Source organism: Oculina patagonica, chromosome 2 (assembly GCF_052425735.1).
Source record: "Oculina patagonica isolate OP01 chromosome 2, crgOcupat, whole genome shotgun sequence".
Lineage (NCBI taxonomy): Eukaryota > Metazoa > Cnidaria > Anthozoa > Scleractinia > Oculinidae > Oculina > Oculina patagonica.
Window position 1 is genome coordinate 44,807,171 of NC_135759.1, and position 27,491 is coordinate 44,834,661.

Here is a 27,491-nt window from a genome sequence, read left to right on the forward strand (position 1 = left end):
AAATTCCTAAACGGAAGTCAAAAACATAACGACTCTCTCATACATTCTTTTGAAACGTCATGACTGCATACATGAAGACCGGAAGTCCTAGAATCTAGGACTGGAAATTCTCTGTCCCCAGAGCCCTTCGTTTTCTCGTGCCAAGGCTCAGCCGGCTAAGAGAAACGAAAGGGCTATGGGGACGAGAATGCCACAATTCTCAGAAACTTCTCAGAATCTCGTTTCCAGGTTCCTCTCTACCTCTCCCTATTCTCTTCGCGCCCTGCTCACGTGTAGCTCGAAAAAAAATTCGCCCGATTCGCAGGTTAAGGTTTCGTATTTCCTTTGCATTCACAATAAAATGTAGCAGGGACATGTTACAGCGACACAACTAAACTAATCACAGCTCTCTATTTTCTCGCGTTTTTCTTTTATCGTTTAACGTGTGAAAAGAAAGCGGAAGCGCGAGGCCTTTTGGTCCTTTTGCTCGCTTCGCTCTTTTCCTGCCCCACCTTCCCTCTCTTCGCACTGGTGTTCTCTAGGCCTTTCTCGATTATGCTAGTAAAACTGGCATTTAATGCTACTAGAAATTCTCGCATAAAGCCCAAAAAATGCTAAAATAATGCCTGATTTCCTTAAAAAATGCCACTTGATTTCCAAAAAATGCTTTATTTTATTTCAAACAAAACGTACAAACTTTCACATTATATGCTCATATCAACAACAGGTGATACTTGTTTGTTTATAAAAAAAATAAAAAAACATATTTATTTTTAAAAAAAAATAAAAAATAAAAAAACACACACAAGTAACACAACACAAGTACACAAGTAACACAACGCACAAACAGTCGAAACAGACAGAAAACAATCAAATTATGTAATCAAAATTGTGAAACTTTAGGATTATTTATCCTTCTGAGTTCTGAGTGCTGAAAATCTGGATCACAGTCATGAAAAGTGACAGAAAATGCTAGCAATTCTTTTTTGAAGAAAAAACGAAAAAAATGCTCGTTTTCCCAAAAAATGCCGAAAAAATGCTAGCATAATCGAGAAAGGCCTAGTGTCTCGCGTTCGTCCTTTCCTGTAAACAGTCTAAGACAGTACATGTCCCATTTTGGCGTAATGGCACATGTTGTGATGCAACTTCGTTCCCATCTACAGATCAAATAAAATCCCTTGTCAATCAAATAAAACAAAAACCTCAGGTGCCTGAGTTCGCTGACTTTGCGGCACCTCGAATTACATTGCTTAAGTAAAATCTTGGTAAGAAATTGATATGCAGCCAAAAAACGGCTGATTTATATATATTGGAAAGCAAAATGTCGTAAGAATAAGCTCGTAAGATACACAACAGACGGAGTTAGAAATTAACAACAGTAAAATTGATATCACCGATGCATTTAAGCTGTTGGGCGTGATCATTGACAAAGACCTTAACTTTACGGAACATATATCGCAGGTTTGCTTGAAGACTAGCAAAATGATTGGCGTCCTACGAAGGCTGAAAAACCTCATCCCCATACATGCAAAATTGAAGATCTATAAGACAGCAATAGTACCCCATCTAACATACTGTAGCTTGGTGTGGCATTTCTGCCGAGCAAGCGACACAAGGAAACTGGAGAGGATCAATGAGAGAGGACTCCGTACAGTATTCTGCGATCGGGTCTCCTCCTATAGTGACCTCCTAAAACGCGCGGGGATGACCAGCTTGTATAACAAACGATTGCAAGAGATCGCAATTTTCATGTTTAAAGTGAAACATAGATTACTGCCTAGCAACGTAGTAGAGCTTTTTCCTAGATCACCCTCGAGCTATAGCTTAAGGAACTCAGATTTTTACGTACCAAGAGTAAGAACTGTCAAGTACGGGAAACATTCCCTTCGTTTCCTTGGGCCATTGATGTGGTCGAAATTAGACAATAGGGACAAAAACGAAACGTCCTTACAGCGATTCAAGGCGAACATCAGGGGAAGGGAACTCAGTGGACTTGTCGGAGGAGACACATGCAAAGGGTGTCACCTTTGCAACTCTTGAGCCGAAACCACCCTATAAGTATTAAATATAGGTTCGATATTCCGTATTTTAAAGTAGTATCTTAATTGTAGGAATTAGATGTAAATACAAAGAGTGTTGGAAAATGTAGCATAATTTAATGTAAATAGACCAGAATCGTTTTTGTACTTATATTATATTTTAGTTTTAAACAGTGTCCCCGATTAGTAAGCTTAAGGCTAGCTAGAAGACTAGACACTTAAATAAAGTTCTTATTATTATTATTATTATTATTATATTATTTGCTGATCGAAGTTAGCGATTTTGCTTCTTTCGAATGTCTTAGTAAAGCAACTTTTACAAATATTCAGTGATTTTTAGAAGGTGGTCCAAAAATCGGCGTGTTGCCGACTCTTCCTTTCGCTTACGGAAAAGGCTGGCTTTGAGCAAAACGGTCTTATTTAGTTTATTGACATATTCAAAGCCAAAGCTCACTTGGAAAAGGAGTGACGGCCTAAAATAAATGGGTGGACGAAACTCCGAGAGGAATGAGGAATGCGATGGTGAAATTAAAAGTCGAGAGAACACAACGAGCAACCAGTTGACTTGTCGCTATCACATCTTACAAATGCAAGAACATTAATAGGCCATCTTTTCAAGAAATTCTCAGCCAAAACAGTGAAAAAAAGGCGGGTCTTTTTATACCACGCGAACAAAGATGATTCAACGAAAAACAAAGCGCTGGTAGTTTAAAAGTACTATTTTCAATATTTTAGCCGGACAAAAATGACCTATGACCGAGCTAAAATCTGTTTAGCCGGTGACCATGACTGGCAACTGTCAAAATTTATTTTGAGCCCTGAATGGGTTCCCTATATATTCTTATTATACGAGACGCTAACACCTTGTGTACGTCTAAGAACAGTCGCCTTTTAATAGTTGTTTTTCAGATAGTTGAATGAAATTTTGGGCATCCGATATGCGCACTAATGGTCCTTGGCTGCCTAATTTTTTTTGTGACTCTCTATTTGCCTTTAAGTGATATAAGTTGTGATATGTGGCAATTCTCGTGACGTTTTGTGGAGCGAGAAATTTCCTTCCTTCCCTCCCTTCACTCTGTTTTCATTAAAAAAAAAAAACGTATCAAAGCATGCATATCAGTTTTCGTCTACTCATCCCTTCTCAAAACGGGATACTAAATGTATGTAATACACGCATTTTTTTGTCGGAATTTGAAATAAGAAGACGAAAAAGAGCGAAATAAAATAAAAGAAAAAACTTAAGTTTGAAACTTTATTTTATTTATCTTATTCCACAAACAAAGCACAACGCTATGGTTACCCAGTGCAGTGGTCATTTGTAAGTTAACAGTTTATTGGCTTTTTTTGCACTGTACCCATCTACTCTACAGGAAACTGGCTTAAAATCCCTTAAAAATTTTCTGGTCTGATTTTCATCTCAGCTCTCTTGGCAGAGTAGTGATATCCTTTCCAGGTTTTCCAGTTGACACCATCAGCGTAAGATGAGTGCGCGCCATGATGATACACACCGTTCAGGTTGGAACCATGACACTTAGTGTACCACCAGGCTCCTTTATACATCACAGCACAGTTACCGCCGGAGAAGACGTCATTATCCTGATCTTTGGTTGAAAAGGGGTAACCACGATGAGAAGAAAGAGAATCACCAGCAGTTCCTGAAAGAGATAGAATAGTTATCAATGATTTAAACTGTATTTTCACACAATATACGAGAACCTGCAGTGCGAAACTATTTGTTTTGATTTGATTTTTTTTTTATCTAGAGGAACGACGCCGTAACAAAGTAATTCATGGGAAATCTGAAATATAGAGGTTTTCATTCATTCATTCATTCATTCACTCAGCTTACTAACTCACTCACTCATTAATTCTACTTTCCACTTAACTTCTGTCTTAAATGAATCTCTTTTTTTAAGTTATGACCAAGAAACGCTATAGGAAGTTGAATTGCTCATTGTCTTGAACTAGTTGCAGTAGCTAGTTTCAATTGGCTCGTCTTCTAAAACTAAAACCTAAAGTGATCTTTGCTTATGGCGGACTAAGAAGACCGGCAAAGCGAAATTTAAACATAAATTACATAGAATTCTCACCGGAGTAACTTCCAAGGCCCAGCTTGTACTTAGTGCTCTCATTTGTAACAGCAAAGTGATCGTACTCAGCATAAGCAGTCTTTCCATTTGTGTCTTCCAGATCCACACGAAGCTTGTATCGCTCACTGCTGGTCAGGCGGTGTATCTTGTCCAATCCCAGCCAAAACTCGCCAGCCAGGTCTCCGAAGCCATTCTTGTAGTCAGCCCAGCCGCGGTAGAAATCAACGGAGCCGTTCAGTCTCTTCTGGAACACTGTCCACCCCCACCGGCTGTTGTTTGGTCACAGAACATATCAAAGGCACCTGAACCATCAGGGTCGATTGTATAAACACCACTGGTTGTTTGACCGGATTTGTACAGGTCAGCACAGTTCTTAAAGACTGTCAGGAAAACCAAAAAATATCAAATTTAAAGGAGGTGCTGCACACGTTTTCCGTTGTTAGTGATCATGAAAAGTACGCAGTTTCATACAAAACTTTGCATTACCTTCACATGCTTGTTGCGCAAAGTTCGGAATTTGCGAGGTGATGATTTTTGCAGCCCGAGCCGGCGAAAGAGCGATGTATAAGCCGGAATGTTAATGAAAACGGAAAATTTTCTCGATTTATTTAAGATTTAAAGTTGAAATATCGTGTTCATAATTACTTAATATTAATATAACTGCTATTAATAACTAACAAACACTTATCTTTTTAGCGGGTAATTCACGGTGCATTTATTTTTGGCAAGAATTTAGTGACTGCACAAAAACCTTTATTAAGCGAGTTTTAGTCTAACTTCGAATTCTAAAGCTAGCTCGCTGGCAATTCAACAATTTAGAAATCAATCAATTGAGCAATAACATGTTACAAGATGAAGAGAAACGATGTAGAAAACATAGACCAGGGCGCATTTCTTTTTAAATTTCAGGGCTTCTTTTTTCTCTTTTTTGGTCTTTTTTGTTATTCCTGGGATTCACCACAACAACACGAACTTTCACGGTATCTTCATAGTTTCGTCGACTGGAGTTAAATTTTTTTTTCAGCATGAATTTTGATCTGCTCTTTTTTAATGTGTCAAAACAAATAAAAAAAACTACTAAAACTATTTGTTTTTACCTTTACATTTAACTTGACAAGTCCTCTGAAGCTCAGCGAGTTGCGTTTTTATTTCCAGCAATAGTGTCTTGACCTCGTTACTGGGTCCGGTGCTACAGCCGTTATAATTGTACACATTGTGACAACAACTGCTCGCTTGGGTCGGTGCTGGAGTTCCCTGGCTGCTGCTGTTTGCTGATATAGCTGGACTCAGAGCAGTCAACAACCACAACGAAACATAACCTGAGATGAGAGAAAAAAACATCATGAGTGTTTTGAACAGTGATCTTCTCAGCAACTTGGCTTAAACACAGTGTTTTCTGTCCTTCAAAGCTGTAATTTTATATTGTATTTTTGTTTACTTTTTACCTTACAAGATTTTGCACGTCATTGATTTTTCACAACAAGCGAAGAATGAACTAGACTTGTTCCTGGCTGGAAATTCTAACACGTTATTTGACAATTAAACTAACATGCGACGAGGCGCTCGCTGTCAGTATGACTTTTTTGACTGATGAAAAAATACAGTAAAAATATAACAACTGTTTAGGGACTCTTTTCTAATTAAGAAAGTGTTTTTTCCGGGCTTGAGTATATCAGCGTAAATCTTCACGATCTGATACGGTTACACTAGCTCTCAAAAAGTCCATTCCAAAATAAATTTTCCCAGTCATATATTGGTTTTGATCGCTCGCAACTTGCTCGCTTCCTCGAGGGCAACGTAAATGTTTCTTGCTTCTTCGTAACTGGATTTAAGTGTCGAAGATTGATCGACTCATAAAATGCATTCTCCCTTATCTATAACAGCTAATTATATTGATAGTTTTGTATTTTTCTAACTCGGATGTATTGCACACGTTATTGAAGTGCAAAAACTGAGACCAGTTTCCTAATAGCATCAGTAAGATTTATTGATGGCCAGAAAAGTTGCGGCTGCTATATCAAAGATAGTGAACAATATATTCTTCTTCCATGCATATCATGATTTGATTTATTACGAATCATAATGTTAAACATTTTTAACCTTGATACGTGGTTTAGCTCTGAAATCTTAGCTTCATGTTGACTGAGGGTAAAGTGAATCAATATACGTTTCATGAATTTGGATACATGACACTGAAGAACTGGTGAATCATCGAAGAGAAGATTTCGTTAAATTGACCGATTTTTTTAAGCTAAAACTTTGCCCACGACCGCGAATTATATCGCTGACTTATAGAAGCCTTTTCCTAGCAATTGAGCCAGTTTATAAGGAGTATCGTTAGGTGGGTATTTTTGAATGAGCTTTTCAGGGAAAACTAAAAAAGCACCCTAAATAAAAAAATAAAAAAAAAATCATGACCATGATAATTCGACACAAAAGTATTCACTTGCGCATATTCAGATATTTTTTTAATCAGTTCAGTTTACTGGCGTGTGTTACAAATTACTAAATGATTTTTTGTCCACTTGAAATATTTCAGACAAATCTGAGGTAGCAGTTGAATAACTGAAGAGAAATGATATTTTTATTAATTCTCGGGAAATTAACTTGACTCGCGATAATAAATAAAGCAGATCAATGTACAAGGCTTACTACAACATATTGCGGCCTCCTCAAGCAGTGAACGGTCGTGGTGTGATTTGTTTTTCAAGTTAGTTTTACTGCTTTGTGTTGCAAATAAAACTGCCATAATTTCATTAAAACAATTAAATCGCAAGAAAACCCAAGGAGAAAAAGGTAAAGGGCATAAAAAAATTCAAAATAAAAAAAAGAGTTTTTACATGGGTGTACGTCGTGTTTTCCGTAATTTGTCCGTTTCGCCCAAAATTAAAGAGTATTTGGCAAATGTATTATGACTTTTATCATTAAGCTAATTATATAATATCCTTTCGTTTCGTTTGGGAAACAAGTACAAGTCTCACTCTTATGCATACAGGTATACACTGATGCATCGACTCTTAGAATTAAAGCAAGTACGCCGAATATTATTTTGACTATAAAATCGTACTGGGGATGCTGAACACGCCACTTACCATTGAAATGATACTACAAGTAAACTGGTGGCTGACGGAAGAGCAAAACAGTACTTTCTTCAGTGCAAAGGACTCTTGTCTTCACGCCTGATGATCGATCCATTCGCCACTGCGTGCGCGCGCGCGTTCGCTGAATGACACGAAATGATTCATGGTACAGCAATCCTGCACATAACTAAATTTTAACGTCATTTTACTTTTCGATTCTGCAAGACGGTCAAGTCTGTGTAATTTAGAAATCAGGCTTTCCACACGATTAATTTTTAGTATACTTTAACATAGAGTTAGTAAAAATGAACCGTCTTCCCTATTTAGCCTTACTCGCTACTTTTTCGCGTCTTGATGTTCACATGATTTGTCTACATTTTATTCATAAGTTTCGGTTCTGTTGCATATATTACATTAAACCTAAAAATAAAATTACAGAAACATATAATACTTTAGCCAAGAGCTAGCTCTAAAGTGCTTCTCGGATTTGTTGGAGGGTTTTTTAAAATAGAATTTATGATGCAAAAATCTGACGTTGTCAAGGCTTTCCAAATTACATAAAACTTTTATTTAACCTATTGAAGCCATCGAAGCTTGAAAACAATAAATTTGTTTTGACCGAAAGCGACACGCGCACTTCAATTTGTTTATAATTAAGAATTTTAGAAGAGTCTTGAGAAATTTTTACATTTACCTTTGTTTTTAAGCTCACTTTTTTCGCTTATAACTGGCTCGAAGTCCCGCGGTTCCCTACAAAATTATATAACTTACAACATAATATTTCTGAAGTTCGGTGTTATATCGTCTGTCATAAGATTGGAAACTTAAACGCAACACAGTTTGTGTCTATAGAAAAACAAAACGTATGAATCTATTGTATTCGTCATCGGTTTACTGACTTGTTCTTCACCGGTACAGTCAGTACACAAAGTCTATATACGTCAGTTTACTCTGTTGATTACAGTTTACTTTTTATTTTCTTAATACAATAGAAAAGTGTTTCTTTAAAGCAATATCCAATCTCTCGACCAAGAAGAAAACCAAGGGAGTAGCAAATTCGTTCTTCAAGATACTGTCTTTATTTCACCCCGTTGAGTAAAGGGACTATAGGTCTGGCCTCATAAAACGGTTTCGCTGTTCCGCCACTCAGCGGGTTGTAGATGAGGCGTGTTCTGGAGGCGAAAATAAGGCCTTTTATTCTCGAAGCTCTTTAGGGCAGTGTTACAAACTCTGCCACCCAGAATTGACAAATGTTATCGTTATTCAGTGATGAATAATTGTTTACAATGTTTAAAAATAATAAACTTCAATCACATAAATACAACGCCCTAAGGGAATTGATTAGAATTTCAGTCGAACACGATGGATGGCATGTTTGCCTGAGCAATCGAGCGTTAGACTGTCCACAGCCCTCTATTTTTCCGTGTTTTTTTTCGATCGATGAGCGCGCGGTGAAAACGGCGAGAGAACTGGACGCCGGCGCAAGACGGAAGAAGCAAGGGGGTCTCTTTCGCTTTCGCTCGCTTCCCTCCCCCATCTCCCCGCGCACTCGCGCTCGCTTCGTTTGCTTTTTTGCGTTGAAAAATCGAGAGGCTGTGGACAGTCTATCGAGCGTTCGAATTTCGAACTCTGGGGAGGGGAGGGACCTTTGCGCGACGAGCCCAAACAACGGCTGCGAAGTAGACTAGAGTTAAAAGGAAGTTAATGACCATTTGTAGCACGTTCACTAAGACCTCTTGAAAGTATTTCCCAAACTGAGTTTTCTGCTTTCGTGATTTACTTCAAATCTAAATTTACACGCCTGCTAATTTGGCATACTCATAACAGCATACTAGGCTTAAGTAAGCCCGAGTCGACATCAAATTAAATTTTCGTCATATTGCTAGAGAAAAACATTGCCACAGACAAAAATTCCCTATAAACGCTTTCCTGGCGTTTTCATGATAAAAAGAAAATTCCCGACTGGCCAAATAAATTCAAAATGTCAGATACAGTAACAACCTCTAGCCTCCGCCTCCAAAAGAAACACATCACGGAAATCCCATTGACCCGAGATGTTTCTTCCAGCCTTCAATGGTATTAGGTCAGAGATAGTGTAATTTCAATTTTCTCTAAGTTTCTTCAAAATGTCAATTCCCCTGACTCAAAATAAAATTCCCTGACTTTTCCCTGATCTTCAAGAATTTCACTTTTCCCTGACCTGTGGCAGCTCTAACAACTTAGCACATACGATTTTCAGCTTTTATATATGTTATGGTTCAATTTTATCCGTGGTTCAAATTTTATTTTTCCTTTATGGGTATTGGTAATGTACGAAATTAAAACAAAGGAAAATAACATTTGAACCAAGGATAAAATTGAACTACAACATATACAGCAAGTTGTGCATAAACCACTTCATGTACTGTTGGACACCCTAAGAAGGGTGGTACCCCTCTCAGAGGGTGGACAGCCCCCTCAAAGGATGGACAACCCTTCAGAAGGGTGGCAACCCCCTCAAAAGGGTGGACAACCCCTCAGAAGGGTGGCAGGGGTGTGCTCTAAGGGTGCCCGGGTAGGCCTTTCTCGATTATGCTAGTAAAAATGGCATTTAATGCTACTAGAAATTCTCGCATAAAGCCAAAAAAATGCTAAAATAATGCCTGATTTCTTTAAAAAATGCCACTTGAATTCCAAAGAATGCTTTGTTTTATTTCAAACAAAACGTACGAACTCTTACATTATATGCTCATATCAACAACAGGTGACACTTAATAATTGTTTGTTTATAAAAATAAGAAATAAAAAAAATTATTAAATTTTTTAAAAAAAAAAATTAAAAAAACACACACGCAAGTAACACAACACAAGTAACACAACGCACAAACAGTCGAAACAGAAGAAAACAATCAAATAAAGTATCAAAACTGTAACACTTTAGGATTATTTATCCTTCTGAGTTCTGGTGTGAAATGACTCAGAAAAATGACAGAAAATGCTAGCAATTCTTTTCAAGAAAAAACGAAAAAAAATGCTCGTTTTCCCAAAAAATGCCGAAAAAAATGCTAGCATAATCGAGAAAGGCCTATGCCCGGGTGCCTCAGGCGACTAACTTTTGTCTTTGGGCTACCAGATAAAGTGTCAAATAAGCCTTATGTTGGGCACCCTGGATCTCATAGTTTGCAACCTTTGGGCTCCTTGTTATTTTTTTAGAGCACAGCCTTGGGTGGACACCTCCTCCCCCTTAGAAGGGTGGAACCCATCCCCCCTTATAGAAGGGCTGAGTGGACACTACCATGTACGATTGGACACCGCCAGAAGACAAAGAAAAGACAAGATTTACAAAGGTAAAATATGGCCATCCTTTATGTTTACCAGCTGGTGAAATGTACCGCATTACAGAGACAAAAAGACGGCCTCGCTTGCTGTACATAGTAAAATAAAATTTGCACTGGAAGCAGAACAAAACGGTGTACAATTCTTCCTAAAATGACATCTATCATATAACATTGTCAGTTTAATACATTAACTCTGTTATTTTACTATTTACATCATAGAATCTATCTACCACAGTGTATAATCATTTAAAACTACTAATTACAGTTTAAAACATCACCCTTCTTTTTTAAAAAGCTTCAAATTTAATTTATAATCCGAACAATAAAAATTAATTTTTTTAGAGGCTGAAAAAAAAAAGGAAACCAACCACAAGTTTGTAGGAAAAACAAAAACTGCAATGAAAAAATAATGCCAAATAGCTTTAACAACCTCAATTAAAAGCCAGGAGCACCGATTGGCGAAATGTCTTACGTTTCCTAATTAAAAAAAAGCTTAAAAAATGAATAGTTTCAAACCTTTTAGCTTTAAGTGATTTCTCCTAAAAAAGGTAAATACAAGTCAAGCAACAGATCACGAGCATGACCGACAGCAGCTCACAAAAAGGGCACTGCCTTGCCATTAAATTCTTTCAACCACAGCAAAAAAAGAAAGAAAAAAGGAAAGAAAAAAAAACTTGTAAATTGACATCAGGCTTTTATGATTTACAATAAGGTTAGAGTCCAATGAAATTAACATTAAAGCGCAGGAGGTATTTGCTGAAAGTTGTGATAAAATGCTGAAAAAAACTAAAATTTTCACGATAGCGAGTGTTATTTTGACTGAAAACATTACCCAAGCATTTTCAAATTTGCCTTTGCTTTTTACCATCACTTTCTCGTAGGCTCCCAGGAAGCACTACATTCTTAATCAGTTATGATCAAAGTGCGTTTCTTAGCATCTCAGTCACGCTAAATTATTGATTGCCTCTGGTATGCTGATAAAAGCTTGGGGAGGTGTAAAAACAGCTGTATAATAACCCACGTTTTAAGGGGGGAGGGTACATATCTGGTGAGCATTGGATTAGCAAATTTTAATGGCTCGAAAAAAAGAGAAAGGGCATCAAAAATCAAGGTAAAATGTCCAGAAGAATTTTAAGGTTTGCAGTTTGATGCATGATAAAGGGATGCATTTCATGGTCACAAGACATGGGTTTGCACTTTTAATTTCCCGTTACGGTGGGTTGCTACCTAGTACAGCTGTCTTCATCGCTACCCCAACAGCTACGGCTAAAAAGGTTTTGAAGTAAAATTTTTACTCACTTAAGTTCCTTTAGTACATTCTTCATTAGGACTCACTATAACATACCCACAGATTCCAAAACTAAAGAAGTTGTAGTTCAACAGATGGAGTTGAATTTACAAGTTCAGAAAACGAAAAAGTAGCAACAATAAAATAAACAACTTTGATGTACATGTATGGTACGTAACAGTACAGACATTATTTCATTACAAACAAAAGACAAACTAACCTGCACCTAAACCCTTAACATGTGGGAGCTAGTGCCTTGCATACATGACAAAAAGACATGTCTGTAATTTAAGTCTCAGCCCAATCTCGTTCCCAGAGCCTGTGTTCTCCTTGACCAGTGGTCGGTAAACTCAACCGCTCTGGAGGAATCCAAACCGGAAACAAGAAATCCTGGTTCCGGTTTGATTGTGCGCATGCGCCAGAGATTGTGGTGAAACGAACAGGTTTCAACAGCCAATCAGATTCAGACACCTTTGTGGCAGCTGTTCAGAATAACCCAGAGGTCCAGATCCCTGGTGCAGACCCGAAGAATCACGGCCTCTGGGGACGAGATTGGTCTCAGTCACTTTAAAATCACTTTAAAATATCTACCCTGGTATGCATTTTATTTTAATTATCCACTTGTGTTAAAAAACTGTACCTTCTTTGATATTAAGTGTTATTTAAACGTAACTTTAATAGCTACCAATGTATTTATCATTTTTTCTTACCTTTGGATATGATTACTAAATCTTTTATAAATGCATAGTAGATGTACAGCAGGACTTGGTTTACAGAGAAATTCTGTTTGGCCAGTGCAAACTTTGAACATGACGATTTCAGCCATCAATGGTCAACTGTTATCCATTTCCAACATGGATGTAATATGATATGAGAAACAACCTAACGCTTTAATGCAGCACAACTGTCAGGGACGGCGGAGCAATTTTCCAAGAGGGGTGGGGCTGACTAGTGACTTGAAGTGGGGGGGGGGGGGCTTAAAAGACCCTTCTCTTAATAAGTCTTTATTTTTTCTGAAATTCTGGGGGAGCTAAAGCCCCCCCAGCCCCCCCCCCCCGGCTCCGCTGTCCCTGACTGTGCAGCTTGTAATGTGGACTTTCTTTTTTGCCCCTCAGTTGATCTGTCAAATGGCCAAGTGCTCATAGTCTTGACTAAGACTGGTCAAACCCTTTTCATTTACAATAATAGGTTTACTTTTTGTTATCTTTCATAATTTCCTGGAAATAACCCTATGAATTGTACATATACATGTATCTTTGAAAACTAATAATGATTTTTCTTATAACAAACAAGAGTTAAAAATTTAAAATTAAAATTATATGCAATTTGGTCCTGATGCATTATCAGTTAAATCCGTCTCAAGCTGTCCATAATCGACTTCGCAGAGCACAATAACCTTTTCAATGTCTCTACAAAATGCAACTGATAATGACATTTTAGAAATGTACTCTATCTTTAAGGCAACAGTGGCACATTTGCGCCATGTGTAATGCATGGATTTGCATAATTATGTAAAATATAGAAAGTAGTAGATAGTAGATAAGTTTCTTTTGAGAAGGATTCTCCCTGTTTGTATGCAATATTTTTCTGTCTGGACATTTAACAGAAACCTGTATACACTGTATGGCCTTAAACATAAGCTATTAGATTTTTTTGTCTAACTTACTTTTCTGAGCATTGCACAGTCATACAATAAATTCTTTATGTTGGCATAAACATACATCATGACATTGATGAGCAATGAGCTGAGGGCGATCCCATCTGTGTGAGAACTTTATCAAGCCACTGAAGAGGACCGTTAAGGTGAAGCTCAATCCAGCAGGGTGTACTTGTAACAGTTTGTCTGCGATATTCAGCACCCCAGCCCTTGACAAATGACATTCTGATTGTGCACATACGAGTTAATGCATACACAGCCTCGAAGCCTTGATTGACAGACTGTGATAACAGCTGAGCAAATTCTTGGTTGTTAAAGATCTTTAAGTTGCAACCAGGAGGAATCTTGCAAACAGTTGCAGGATGCCAGCCATACCTTTGATTACAGTTGGGGCTCTGTACAAATATACTACTGTCACTCAAACACTCGGCAAACACTTCCCCACCAATGTAATACAGACGTACTCCCTTTCCAATGTGTTTCCGTGTCATCTCAATCTGAGGGTTTCGGTTAATGTTTGACAACAGTCCAAGACAGAATCTATCTGAACTAGATGGATCTGTAAAGCCATCAACTGTGAGACTTGGTCTAGCCGCATGATAAATATCACCAACCCTCGTGTTCATCTCATAATACGAAATTTGGCACCAGTACGTTGGCTCTGTGTACTGCACTGGTTGTGCATCTGATAGAAAAGAAAAGGACAATGTGCTTAAACAACTCTTCACATGAAAGGTGATCACCAGCTACCATATCATGAGGTGTTTACTTGGTGATGAAATTGAAATAACCATAAACTTACTGCATGTTGCTAATGTACTTTCGAAGGGTTGCAACTCTCAAGGGATTGTTACCCTCAAGAAACTAAAACATGTCATATAGACTGTATGCACAGTCAACAGTAAAAAAGTTTTATGCATTGACAGTAAAAGCAGCAAAGAATTCTTTCTCACCTGCAAGGGCTGGATCTGGGGATAAAGGGCCAGGATCTACAAAGAAACCAACGAAAAAACAAAAGGTAAATAATAATTTATACCTTTAAGCGTGTCTACAAAAACAATTTGAGTACTTGACCTTGTTTTCTATGAGAAATAGTCAACTCCGCTGCTCGTTGTTGACAATTTACTCATAGAAAACTTGGTCTACATGGTGTAATTGTTAATAAGCACTACATGTATTATCTCATTCTCTTTGAGGTTTCATGCAATCTTTAAATGCTGTCATTGGTTTAATTAGAATGGAAGACCCCATAGAAGTTTAATGATTTGATGCTAATTAAAATAAATTATGAAGATTTAACACTAAACATTTTTGGCTTATAACTGATAATATAATGCATAAATACACCAACGCCCAGTTTTAAATTAACACAACAAGTTTTGGAAAACAAGAACCCTCTGATTCCTGTTGGGGACTCAAATTTGTTCTTTGTTCATTGGTCACGATAACAGAAAACTACACTCAAAACCCTCCTAATCTCAAAGAATGATAAATGTTGAATTATCCTTAAGAAAAACAATTTTAACTTACAAAATGTGGCAATGATGGCCAAAATATGAAATATTGTCTTGGCGTACAAACATGCAAAATGATTCAGTGCCAGCTTTTCCCAACATTAATTAATTTAAGAATGCAGGTATAATTGGTAGTTTTGGGATGCTGTTTACTTGTGGCATGGTTTACAGGTTGCATGTTTTCAGGAAGTAAACAGCTTTAGTAGCTGAGATACATTCCAAAGATGTTGTACCAACAAAGATTTTGGTAAGGTTTCTAGCAAATTTTGCGGTATTTTTGTGAATTACGCAGGATTTAATGGATTTACCTGAATTTAGTGGCTCCACGACTACACAAAATATCAGAATTTTTAAGCTCTGTTTCTTTAGGATCAGTAGAGCGTAATTCAAAACTAGCCCACCGGAGCCGAACCATGCAATCCAAAAAAATAACATGCCCACCCAGGTTTTGAATAAACAGCTCTTGGCGGCAAGATGGTTTCGATCTGTTTACCCACCTGTCTGCATACTTTGTGGCTGATCTCCAGACATGTCGGAGCACTGATCTTCAGACATGTATCCCCCTGTCGGAGTGTCTTTAGAAACAAAACAACATTGAAAGGAATTTAGAACATATACAAGTACTGATGATAAAAACACACAAGTTTACAGTATGCAAGAAGTTGTGTATAAGAGTGCTGCTGTAATGGTCATACCAGAATGGTAAGGAAGTTTTAACTACATAGTAAATATTGACATACAGTATTTATATATGCAATCTTGTTTCTTTGGTATCATTATAATAGGTTGATTTATTATTTTTTAATCAATGTTTTTTATATGCATTCACTGTTTTCACTATAGAGGCGTCCCTGTGCTGACATTCTAACAAATACTTATTTGTTAAGCTCGTCTACATGATATTAGTCTCGAAATTATGTTGCACTAGCTTTGTGTTTTGATAGTCATGCTCACTACAGTACATGAACATGAAAAGTATAACATAACAATATTAACATAACATAACATAGACATTAATTCAAAGCATTAATAACAAAATGTGCAAAGAATACTTTGAAAAGGGAGTTTTTATAGAGGTTGACCCTATTTAAAAAAACTCCCAAAAAAAGTCTAAAAAAGTATTCAATAAATATTAAAATTCAAATTTTAAATGGAGTATGAATAAGCAGGCCAATGAAAGTGTATTTACTGTACTTACTCCTAATTAATGTGACACAAAACTCTATAACTTGTAATGATTTAGAAAGAAAAGTTACAACCACCATGCATGAACTACCCTATGACAGCTTTCATACCTATATTCAGCAACAGGTATAAACAAGAAGTGGCTTGACTCTGTAAACAGGGAGGTTAGGGTAGGGGGAGAGAGTCTGGTGCAGGTGATAAGCTCTCTTTTAGTCTTTCAGCCAGTAAAATTAGAAGGTAGCCAGCTCATACATGAGCTACATTCCTGGATTTCAATATCGCTAATAAGTGTCTGCTGTCCCTCCCTTAAGGTAGACACTATTAAGTACATCACAAGGCAAAATCTAAATTGCTGAAATGCTTTTGCACACAACAGATCACAGGCAAATGGATATTATTACATACACCATAATGCATGTGCTGTCTTGCTGCATCACTAATATCAACATGCACTGATTACAACCAACAAGCACTGTTTGTTCATTTTTTTACTGCTACATGTACTTCTGTTTATTACAGTCAATAATTATTAATATAAAGAGATTTTATTCCAGTTCAGGCTGCATCAAATCTCTACAAGGCTGCAGTTTCTCCAAGGCAGACAGCTGGAGCTGGGCCCCAAAGTTGTCCACCTTGGAAAATGTGAAAAATTATTTTTACATTTGTACCTACCTGACTGTGTATAAGAAATATTACTTGTGTGATAAATTATCACATCCACTTTTTCTTTTTACAAGTCTAAAAGTCATACACTACTTAACAGAAATTGGTTCACCAAATTTCATTTTTTTTTTGTATTTTGTTATGTAACAATAATTATTTCTCACAGTGCAAAAATCCATATACAGTCAACTCCCACTAATAATAACAGACACCTTTGGGACCACAATTTCATGTCTGTTATAGCGGAAATTCATAGTAGCGAAAGTTATTTTTAGTCATTCTTATTTGCCAGGACTTCAGCTCCTGTCCATAAAAATGCAGTGTCCTTAAAAGTGAGGTGTCCGCAAGCCGGGTTTGACTGTTGATACATCGGTCAACCCTAAGTTAGGGTTCACAAAGATGATATACCAACATCTTATAATTGGACTGTGAGAAAAAGGCACTTTCTTGAACCTGCAGAAAATCCAAGAAGGTGAGAATCTACAAGTTTTTTTTAAAAAAAACGTAGTGTTACTTACCAGGTAGCTGAAATGGGGAATTAGTTGGTTCTTGAGTAGGAAATGATGTATTTTCTGGTCGTGTGTATTCAAGCAATGGTGGGCGTTCCCTTGGAATTTCTGTTGTTTGACGCGGGACAAGGACAGGTGGAAGAACTGAAACAAAATACATAAGATAATTTTTCTTATAAATATAATTTCTGCACTTTTATAGGTTGAGAGCCACATATACAATGTATTTACTCGCGTAATCCCAAGGCATTATTATTGTTTCTTTTTTTCATTTTATTTATTTACAAGTATTCCATTTTTTTTTATTTTACTTCATTTCTTTATTTATTCCACTATTATTGTTAAAAAAGTCACTCACAACAAATGTACAAAGAATCCTAAAAATAGCAGTTTTCAAAGGCAGAACAATCCCCAAGTAAAAATAAACTAAACATGATCATGGATGGTTACAACTTTGGAAGATAAAACAGATTACAGTGTACAAAGTTATGAATTTAATTAGAAAAAAGCCTGCAGGCACATTCAATTTTTTTAAATGCACTGTTTATTTAAAAGAGCGAACTTGATTTCTATTGAAACTAATAGCATTTACATAAAATTTGCCTTTGAACTGCATCATCGAGATTTGAGCAGAGTTATAGCCTGAATGAAATTTGGAGCAAATAGAATTTCTCTCTTGCTCTGCTGAAGTACACTTTTAGTGCAAGTTTAACAAGATTAAACCATGCTGCTTTGTCATTTGAAGTCATTCTTTACATGAACATCTTCATTATTTTGATATGCTATTCTGGCCTAGGAATCTTCAAAATTCTTCACGTCTTTTTCTTTTTAGGCTCTCTTTTAACTGGTGAAATGGCTGGTAGCCAGCTCTTTCATATAGCTGCATTCTTTATAGAATGTGTGTAATGAATGACAATAATGTTGCTTCATTTACTTTTCCAATATCTTTTATTAATAATTCATTTTGCCAGGAAAGTACTGTGTTATTTTCCTGTCTGCACATGACACTTGTCACAGTACAGATATTTAGTTACCGGATTTCCGGTTGTAAATCCACATAGTTTTTAATCTTTACATAGATTTTCAATAGTTTAAGTGAAGCGTCTAATCATTGAAGGGTATCTATACATATCTACTAAGTTGTGAATCAATATACAACACCATTTAACTATTTAAGACAATGAACACTTTCCATTTATCTGAAACTACCTTCACATTGTGCAGCGACAGGTTGGCTCTTGATAGCATCAGCAGAGTTATGATAAAAATAATCAAACAGCTTTGATCCAGTTACACAAACAACTGGAGGTCACTGCTCATAAACACTTCATTTATTTATCTCTTGTCAGCACAAAAGAAAAATAAAAACAGTGACTTTTCAAATGTTTATTTTTAATAAGCCATTCAAAGAATTTTCACTGCAAAAAAAAAATGATATCTTTAAGGAGGCTCGATGTAGTTTTTTTAGACTAAGGGTGGTTGTTTTGAAAATTAAAATTACCTAGGAAGCCAATGTTCAATTTTTGCCAAAATACACCATAATGATCAAATGTGACCAAATTTTAATTGTTTACCCGTCACTTAGTCACAACGGTTACCATAGCAACGATTGACGTTTTCTTTTGTTCTCAAACAAGCTTGATTTTCTCGAAATCTAGACTGACACTTGGTGTTTATTTTTTGATATGTTAAAGTTTAGTAGATTGACTAACTGTTGACGAAATTTTAGAAAAATCTGTAAGAGCGTTTTCAAGTAAATCAAGAATGAAATTTTCAGAAAAAAACACCGTTTTAATATAAAATAGGCGCCTTAAAATTGTTTCGTATTATTTGAGCACAGTTTCTCTCACTGAAATATAAATACTTACACCATCAAAGACCATTAACTAAAAGCGAAAGACTTTTTGCTTTAATTTGTTAAAATATATCGACTGCCGATTGTAAGAAATTATAAGAAAATACCAAAAACTTCATTCTTGATTTACTCTAAAACGCTCTTACAGATTTTCCTAAAATTTTGAGCACAGGTAGTAAATCTACTGTACTTGAACATATCAAAAAATGAATACCAGGTGTCAGTCTAGATTTCGAGAAAACCAAGCTTGTTTGAGAACAAAAGAAAACGTCAATCGTTGCTATGGTAACCGTTGTGACTAAGTGACGGGTAAACAATTAAAATTTGGTCACATTTGATCATTATGGTGTATTTTGGCAAAAATCGAACATTGGCTTCCTAGATAATTTTAATTTTCAAAACAACCACCCTTCGGCTAAAAAAACTACATCGAGCCTCCTTAACTCTGCTTTTTGTTTTTTGATTTTTTTAATGTATTTATTTTCCTATACTTTTGCAATACCATTTGTAATTGGGAATGCAAATAAAGTGTGTTGTTGTTGTTGTTGTTGTACACAGCTTTAGGTGTAAATATTTGTACATATACATAAAAACATAATATAACAATGAAATAATTACAACAAAGAAAAGGGCACAGCCAGGGATTTTTTCCAGAGGTAGGCCCCACCCCCAAGAAAAAGAAAAAGCACTGAACCACAGAATTTTAGCAATTGCGCTTTTATTTTACAATCCCTTACTTAACTTTTTTTATTTCTTAATCTTTCTTGATCATTTTGGTAAGCATGTGTACTAGCATACAGGTTGCTTTACCCTTGTAAAAGCAGTCAACTCTGTTTAACCAGGAAAACAAAAACTTAACCTACCATATTCACAGACAACAAAAGATTTATGAACAAGAATTTTCCACCACAGTCAACATGAGCACCCACTTGGGCAGTCAATAACACAAGTCAACAAAAAATTAATGTGAAAATCCTGGTACACTCGGATGATCAATAACTTGGAAATGAGTATTCTAAGGCTAACAATCTAAAATATATCCCAAAACTTGCCACATTGCACAAACAATAATTCACATCTTACATAATTATACATAAGCTTCCTTTTCATATTAGATTTGGCAGTACATGTATTATCTCTTGACCAGAAACAGTGTCAATATTAAAATTATTTTGCTAAAGCAAGCACTTCGAGTCATTCAAAGATGAATTCAAGAAAATGCAAATTAAGGTTTCAGTCATCCAGGAAGAAGTTTCTCACTGCTCACAAACAAAGCATTAGATGCCTGCGGCCAACTGAAAAGCTCTGTAACATGACTTCCTGTTGCTATGGAAATGTGCCAAACAAAACAAAAGGTGAATGAACCTCACCCCAATTAACACAATCTTTAAGTGTTTCCTATCTTTAACTTCTGTTAAAAACAATTCGTATAACAGTTAAAAACAATTCGTGTCCAAAGCCAATATGAATTTGTACACTGTCAACATGCATGTGGTATGGTAAACATCTTGACCAAATCTCCCAGCAAATATAACTAAGGTCAAGAAAAACAATTTATACAGACACAAAGCTTTAGCAAAAACAAGCACCACAAACATCTTTAGAGATAGGACAAAGATACCTTATATTATATTAAGCAGTTATATCTAACAGATCCAAAAGATAAGAATGAATTCCAAAGGGAAAAAAACCTGAGGTAAAATTTCAAGAGCTTTACTTAGAGTAAAAGAAAACATAGGATTTTCAAAACTAGATCAAAGACAGTACATGTATAACCATTAGTGATTGTCATTTATTACTAACTTTAGTATTCTAACAAATTCGTAAACAAAAAGTTCACTAAAAAATGATCACAGCAACCGTACATGTTGCTGTGGTTGAAAAGAAATTGAAAAATACGCAAATGAAATCTGCAATTGATCATGGATGTTTATATCAGATAACAAGAAAAGTATGGAAACTCCCTTCCGGCGTCAAGCCCAAATCTATTGTATTTGATTTCTCATCATAATTTGCTTCTTACGGCATACAAAAACTTGTGTACTGATTCCTACTGTTTGATTTCTATGTGTTCAGTCCCATCGCTGCCAAATTTTGGTATTTGTGTAACAAAAACTTGTTATTATAAGTTCTTTTATGTTACCGAAATAAAAACGGAACTCGACAAAAATAGACTTTCACACGCATAACATACCGTACAAGAGAAATAAGCTTCCTAAAGTCAACAATCATTCACGGACCGAATATTTTAATTTATATTAGGTAGTTTATGAAGTTACGGATTTAGAACAAAAATATTGAATCAAAAGTACAGCATTTGGGAAAATTTCAATCGTTTTAGCTGCAGATACATGTTACTTTGCCAAATTAATTCATGACAAATTCTTGTATACATTTGAAACACATGACAAATAAAGTCGACAATAAATTTTTCAACGACTATAAAATCAATATAAAACTTTAGTGAAACAATGTGTCATTGAACACTGTCAAACTGCTGCTAAAAGTACTTGAAAGTTCGCTTAGCGTGATGCTCAAATTGTCCACGCTAACATAAACACAAAAGTTTGGCAAACACTATCTGCTGAATCGCGCAGTTGAGCTCCCCAAGAATTGTGTATTTTGAACGAGGCGATGGGAAGAAAAGATAAATCGATTTGTTTCGACAGTTTGTGAGAGAGAACAGTAACTAGAATTAAATCTACGTTATGGAAATAACAGAAAATCTAAATGAAAACACGCTCCAATGATAATTGTTTTAATCATATCCATACACGCTAAAAACTGAATCGACCGAAAACAATGTTGTATATTCGCAAACGAAATTTACAAATGTTTTGAAAACGGGAAAAAAAAACGCCAATCGGATAAAAATGCTGTCCTCAAACGCAAGTTAGCGCCAACTACATGTAATAAAGAAACCCCTGGCTGGCCATGCTTCACGGTAAATTACACAATTTTACCCTCAAAAGATGACCTTGGAAAATCAAGGCATCTGTTTTGAAAATGGAAATTAACCGATCAGCTCGGATCAAAGACTCGATCTTCAAAGCAACAATTTAATATTGGACGTCAAAAACAGCTGATACTATGAATCGACCAAAAAGTATTCCGGAACCCACTTTTTCCCTTCAAATACTAAAACTTGCAGGGTTTTCGAACACATGTTCAACGATTCGAAAATACCAAAATACAACGGCCGATTAACACTCTATGGTGGCGAACAAACTCTCGGAAGTACAGAACTCTATAGTGGCGAGTCGTGAAGGACCTTTTAGTCCTCTTGGGTTGCATTTCTCCAGTTAGAAAAATGCACATTACCTTGCTTACAATCTGGCAATTATCGAACACATGCTTGAGCGTTTAATAATCAAGAGCCTGAAACATACGTATTTTCTTCACAACTTAGGCATTAAAAGGATGTTTTGCTTGTATGTTCGCTCGTCATCGCTGCTGGTTTGATGTAGGCAAACTATAATTCAAACTTAAGTAAAATATTGAGACATCCTGACATCTAGAACGATCGCTGAGACACACGACCAGTGTACAAAGTAATGTAACACGCGCGCTCTGATCAAAACAAAACCCGATAGACTAATTGCGACGCGGAGCGAACACAAAGCGAAAAACTTCTACAACCCTACGATGCATAAATATACTTTGCGTAGAAAATAACACAATACAAATTTACCTGGTGTCTCTACTCGCTGATAGTGGAATGGATTCACGCAAACTTCATCCTTCTTCAAGCTGAAAGCATAATCGCAGGATTCGATGGGTCGTAATTCATGATGGCTTTGCAAGTCCGGCCAACGCCACAAACGACAGTAAATCACATGCGGTAAGCCTTTACGATGCGACACTTGCAAACGACCGTCTAAACTGCGAGGTATTGTGACACATTTTGTGGGAATACTCGGGTTAGTAATCGCTCTTTCCAGCTCCTCGAGGCCTCCAGTTTTCTTCAATTTCTTCACCAAGCTCTTCACGGCTTTTTCAGCCCATTTGTCATCGTCGTCCGTACTTCTCTTCCAGCCCAGCAATCTTTTAACTATGGGCGGCGTGAAAGGAAGAAGCGATGTCATTTTACGACTACAGTCTGGCTAATCCAGAACTCCTTTCTTTAAAAACACAGGCCACCGTTTCTTTCCAAGTGCAAAGGTTTTACGCTCGTCTCCTTCTCTCTTTTCCTTGCATAGGATCGAGTCCATTTCTTGACTGACAGGTGAGGTATTCTCATCACCTTTACGTGGGAGGTACGGACAGTAGCAGCCAATCACTGATCACCTTATATTGACGTCATCATGCTATTGACAGTGACACAAAGCTGCGGTTGAAAGATACAGAACCAATCTCAAAGCGTTCCCAGAGTTCCTTTTGGTCGTTGCTCTCCGCTGGCATATGGAGGTTTCTTGGTCTACACGTGACTAACAAAATTCTCGTCCATTCACTTTAATTCTCAATTTAATTCTCGTTCCTAAGTTCTTACATAAGGAATTTCTAAGAAAGATTATTTCTGTCAGCCAAATTTAGCCCAACTGTTGTTTTACCGACCCCTCCCATGGGAAAATAAATGCAAATTTGATCGAAAAACGTGCCGTGAATGTCATTAATTTCCGCACAACCAACATACTTATAATATTTTGGGTGTATACTTATCCACCAAGTAACAGAGAGGCACATGACCCTGGGAACGAGGTTGATTGTCGCTTTGTGTTTTGTGTGGAAATTATTGGATCACGTTCAGGTTGCCCAGTGAAATTCTCATATGGCATGCATATTTTTTTCTTAAAGGAAACTTCTACAAGTGAAAACTGAAACTATAAAAATCAAAGTGCTTCTATGAAACGAATCACTCCCTCAGTTATTTACTCTGCAAAGTGTTAAATGCACAAATTTGAAAATGTGTAAAAAAAAAAGGGGTGTTAAAAACGCTGTATTGTACGAGTCGATACTAGCCCTCATGTATGGTAAACGATGATTACAAGAAATAGAAAAAGGCAGGAGCCCAAAAAAAGTTTTCAATATATTTTGAACGCGTGAAGTTATTTTCACTTATAATATCCTATCTGTGTTATTTTTATTTGAGTGGGATGATGTAAAAAACGGCTTTAAATACATGGCAAAGACCACACCAGTATAACAAAAAAGTATCGGACTAATACTGAGCAAGAGCGGACACCGCCTCAACTCCCCCTCCCCCCGGAGAGTGACTAACTAGTGCGTCAGGCAAACGATATCCCCGATATAAACAAGAGATTTGGCAAAGAAACACTGCCACAATTTTCGAACGTTGTACAGTAGATAGTTCACTGTATCTAAATAGCCTAGCTTGCTCGCGGTACGCGTACAACATGTAGGGTCGTGTGCCAGGGTACAATTTCTTTGGGGGGGGGGGGAGGTAGGGAACGGCACAACGCTAGGGGGTGGAGCCTATTTTTCTAAGGGCTGGCGAGGTATAACAAATTAGTGATTCTAGATCTTGCTAGTTTCTTATGCTCACTTAATTTCTTCTTGGCGGAGTGTGGTAACAGGGGTGTGTGCATAGTTGCGGTTTTATAATAAGTTAACTTATTAATGTTTTTCTAACAGAACAATCGATCAAATATTGGGCTGCAGCGCAAGCGGAAGAGGTATCATAGATTTAGTGGTAGACTATGAGCGGTCCTTCTTTCTTCTCGACGCCTCTCTAAACTAGGAAACATTGCTGCGGAGGCAAAACATATGTTGCGGAAACAAATTTTTTACCACGGAAAAAAATATGTTTCTGCGTCAGGTCAAAAAAAACAAAGAAACATGACCAGGAACAATGTTTCCGCAACAATGTTTCCCAGTTTAGCCAGGCCTTAAAAGACTGCAGGGGGGAAGGCAAATGTTTGGAAACGTATGTTGCGGAAACTAATTTTGTTCACGGAAACAAAAAATGTTTCTACACCTCAGGTCAAAAGCAGTTTTGCTTCCCAGACACAAATTTGCTTCCGAAACATATTTTGCCCAGTTTAGCTACCATGGAAGCAATGTTGTCTAGTTTATGCGTATGTGTGACACTTCGTTCCCGGAATATTGTAAGGAACATTGTTTCCTCGTTTTTTAGCGTTTAGAGACACCAGGTAAATTTGTGTTGTGTAATTCTCTACACAAAGTATAATTATGCAATTAGTCTATCGGGTTTTGTTTTGATCAGAGCGCGCGTGTTGTTTTTGTCTCAATATTTTACTTAAGTTTAAATAATAGTTTGCCTACATCAAACCAGCAGCGAAGCAAAACATTTTCTTTGCTTCTTTTTTTAATTTAGCCACCTGGGAACATGACAACGAACAAATTTTCTGCAACAATGTTTTCTAGTTTAGCCGGGCCTTTAGTCTGTCGAGCGTGAGGCGAGATAAAGCGCTTGTTGAAAAAATGGCGCGCGAGATTGCGGGAGATAGGCGTGGGGACTCCACGCTAGGGCTTTCCACAAGTTGCTCGGCAACTTTTTGGCAACTTTTCATGTTTCGAGCATTTTTTCCCCTTCGAGCAACTTTTTTCCTCTCGAGCAACTTATTGCATTTTGAGCAATTTCCATACCGAAGATCTCCGAAGATTATCCGAGTGTTGTTCAAAGGCAATACGAACGTTTCCGAAAATTTACGAAGTTTGCCGAAGATTTTCGGGGAACATCTGAAGACGTTTGAACTTTCGGCTCATTCTGCATAAAACATTTCAAAACTCGTCATCAAAAATGACGTCATCGATAACTTCACGATTTTTCTCAGTTAAAGAAATCCTTGTTATTTAACAAATTTTCCCCTTGATATGTTATTTAGATACTTCTTTTGCTGTAAGATTGCATAAAACTGCTTAGAAATCTTACCCTCAAAGAGAAATAAGTATATATTAGAGAAATTCTCTTGATTAGAAGCAGCGTTTTGGATTTTTTGGAGCAACTTTCGAGCAACTTTTATTATCAGAGGCAACTTTTTTGGATTTTTGGAGCAACTTTTGAGCAACTTTTTGAGAAATTACGGGCAACTTTTTGGGAAATCTCGAGCAACTTGTGGAAAGCCCTACTCCACGCGGCCACTTTTCCAATCGCTCGACGGACTAAGAAAAAAGAGAGCCTGCTCGAAGTCTAGTGGTACAATTTGTGAAATGACTTGTTTTATAATTTAGTGGGGGTGAGGTTGTATTACGCTTGGGTTGTGCAGCGTTGGTGCCAGGCTGACAAGGGGCTTACCGAGTTGCCGACCGATACTTTACTGAAATAGCCAGCACATATTCGAAATTGTTAAGAGACCCATGCAACCGGATCCTATCCGCAGTTTTCGTGGCGTAAAGCGACACCAAGAAGTACTGGTATAGGAATTAGGTCTACCTTAGCTTTTCACTTGTACAAAATATGAAAATATTCAATTCAGAAACCTCGGACGTTATTTCTGGAGTTGTACTGGACTAAATATACTACTTATTAACCGAGAGTGAGGTCATTACAGGGGAATCTCAGACCGAGGCCTTGATGTATTGACCGAGCGATAGCGAGGTCAATACATCAAGGCCGAGGTCTGAGATTCCCCTGTAATGACCGAACGGACGAGGTTAATAAGTTATTTATTATATGGCCTTTTAGCGCTATTTTAAAAAAATTCTAAAAAACATCGAGGTGAAACTCGCTCTCGCTCTCTGTGGCTCTCTTCGTCCCTCATACTAAAGAAGTATCGGTATGCCAATATTTTTCTTTCAGTTATTGAAAAAAGATTTACATTTTGTCGGTATTTATTGTCGTTTTCGCAATTGCGCTAGTAGCTTTAATTTTTACTCACAACTCAAAAAACCGTCGAGCCGATAAAATTTTTCATAATGCCCGGTCATTACAAGAAAATAATGCCCGCTCAGCAGCCAATCAGAGCGCGCGTACTATTGTAGCCATATAATAAATTGCATTATCACTTTTTACCTCTCTTAATTTTATACCAGTCTTTTATAAATTTCATATAGCCTTTTATCTTTTCACTAAGAAGTATTGAATAAACCATTTTGAATTTATGGAATTTTTAGTTTCCATGTTTTTATCTTTATAGATTAAAATTGTAACGCGCCATTGGACTTGAGGCTTTGGCGCTAAATTAATGGCTTCTTTGCGTCACGCACTATTTGCTAAAACGTTGGTGCATGAGGCAAATTCTGAAGAACTACAACTTTATCTTTCATTATCATCATCAACGACAACAGACAACAACAACAGCAACTTTTACGTTAATGTTGCCTAGTTCTTCGAAACAAGCATTTTCTTTGCACGTATTACGGACCTATATTTTGATACAGATAAAGAACCACTA

At 36.9% G+C, this 27,491-nt stretch overlaps 1 protein-coding gene and 1 pseudogene across 2 annotated transcripts; both read right to left on the bottom strand.

Annotated features, from left to right (window-relative positions):
* Window positions 1–3,322: 3,322 nt before the first annotated feature.
* LOC144642093 (microfibril-associated glycoprotein 4-like) lies at window positions 3,323–5,722 on the bottom strand (annotated as a pseudogene). The gene is made up of 3 exons (XR_013568698.1): window positions 5,206–5,722; window positions 4,109–4,488; window positions 3,323–3,673 (listed from the first exon to the last, which is right to left on the bottom strand). The product of XR_013568698.1 is annotated as a microfibril-associated glycoprotein 4-like (transcript).
* Window positions 5,723–10,505: 4,783 nt separating this feature from the next.
* Window positions 10,506–23,384, bottom strand: LOC144644788 (mothers against decapentaplegic homolog 3-like). The gene is made up of 5 exons (XM_078504333.1): window positions 22,868–23,384; window positions 17,331–17,465; window positions 15,462–15,539; window positions 14,404–14,439; window positions 10,506–14,135 (listed from the first exon to the last, which is right to left on the bottom strand). Exons 1-5 carry the CDS (start codon window positions 23,259–23,261, stop codon window positions 13,516–13,518), a joined length of 1,263 nt encoding a protein of 420 aa, XP_078360459.1. The 5' UTR covers window positions 23,262–23,384; the 3' UTR covers window positions 10,506–13,515.
* Between the last annotated feature and the right edge of the window lie 4,107 nt (window positions 23,385–27,491).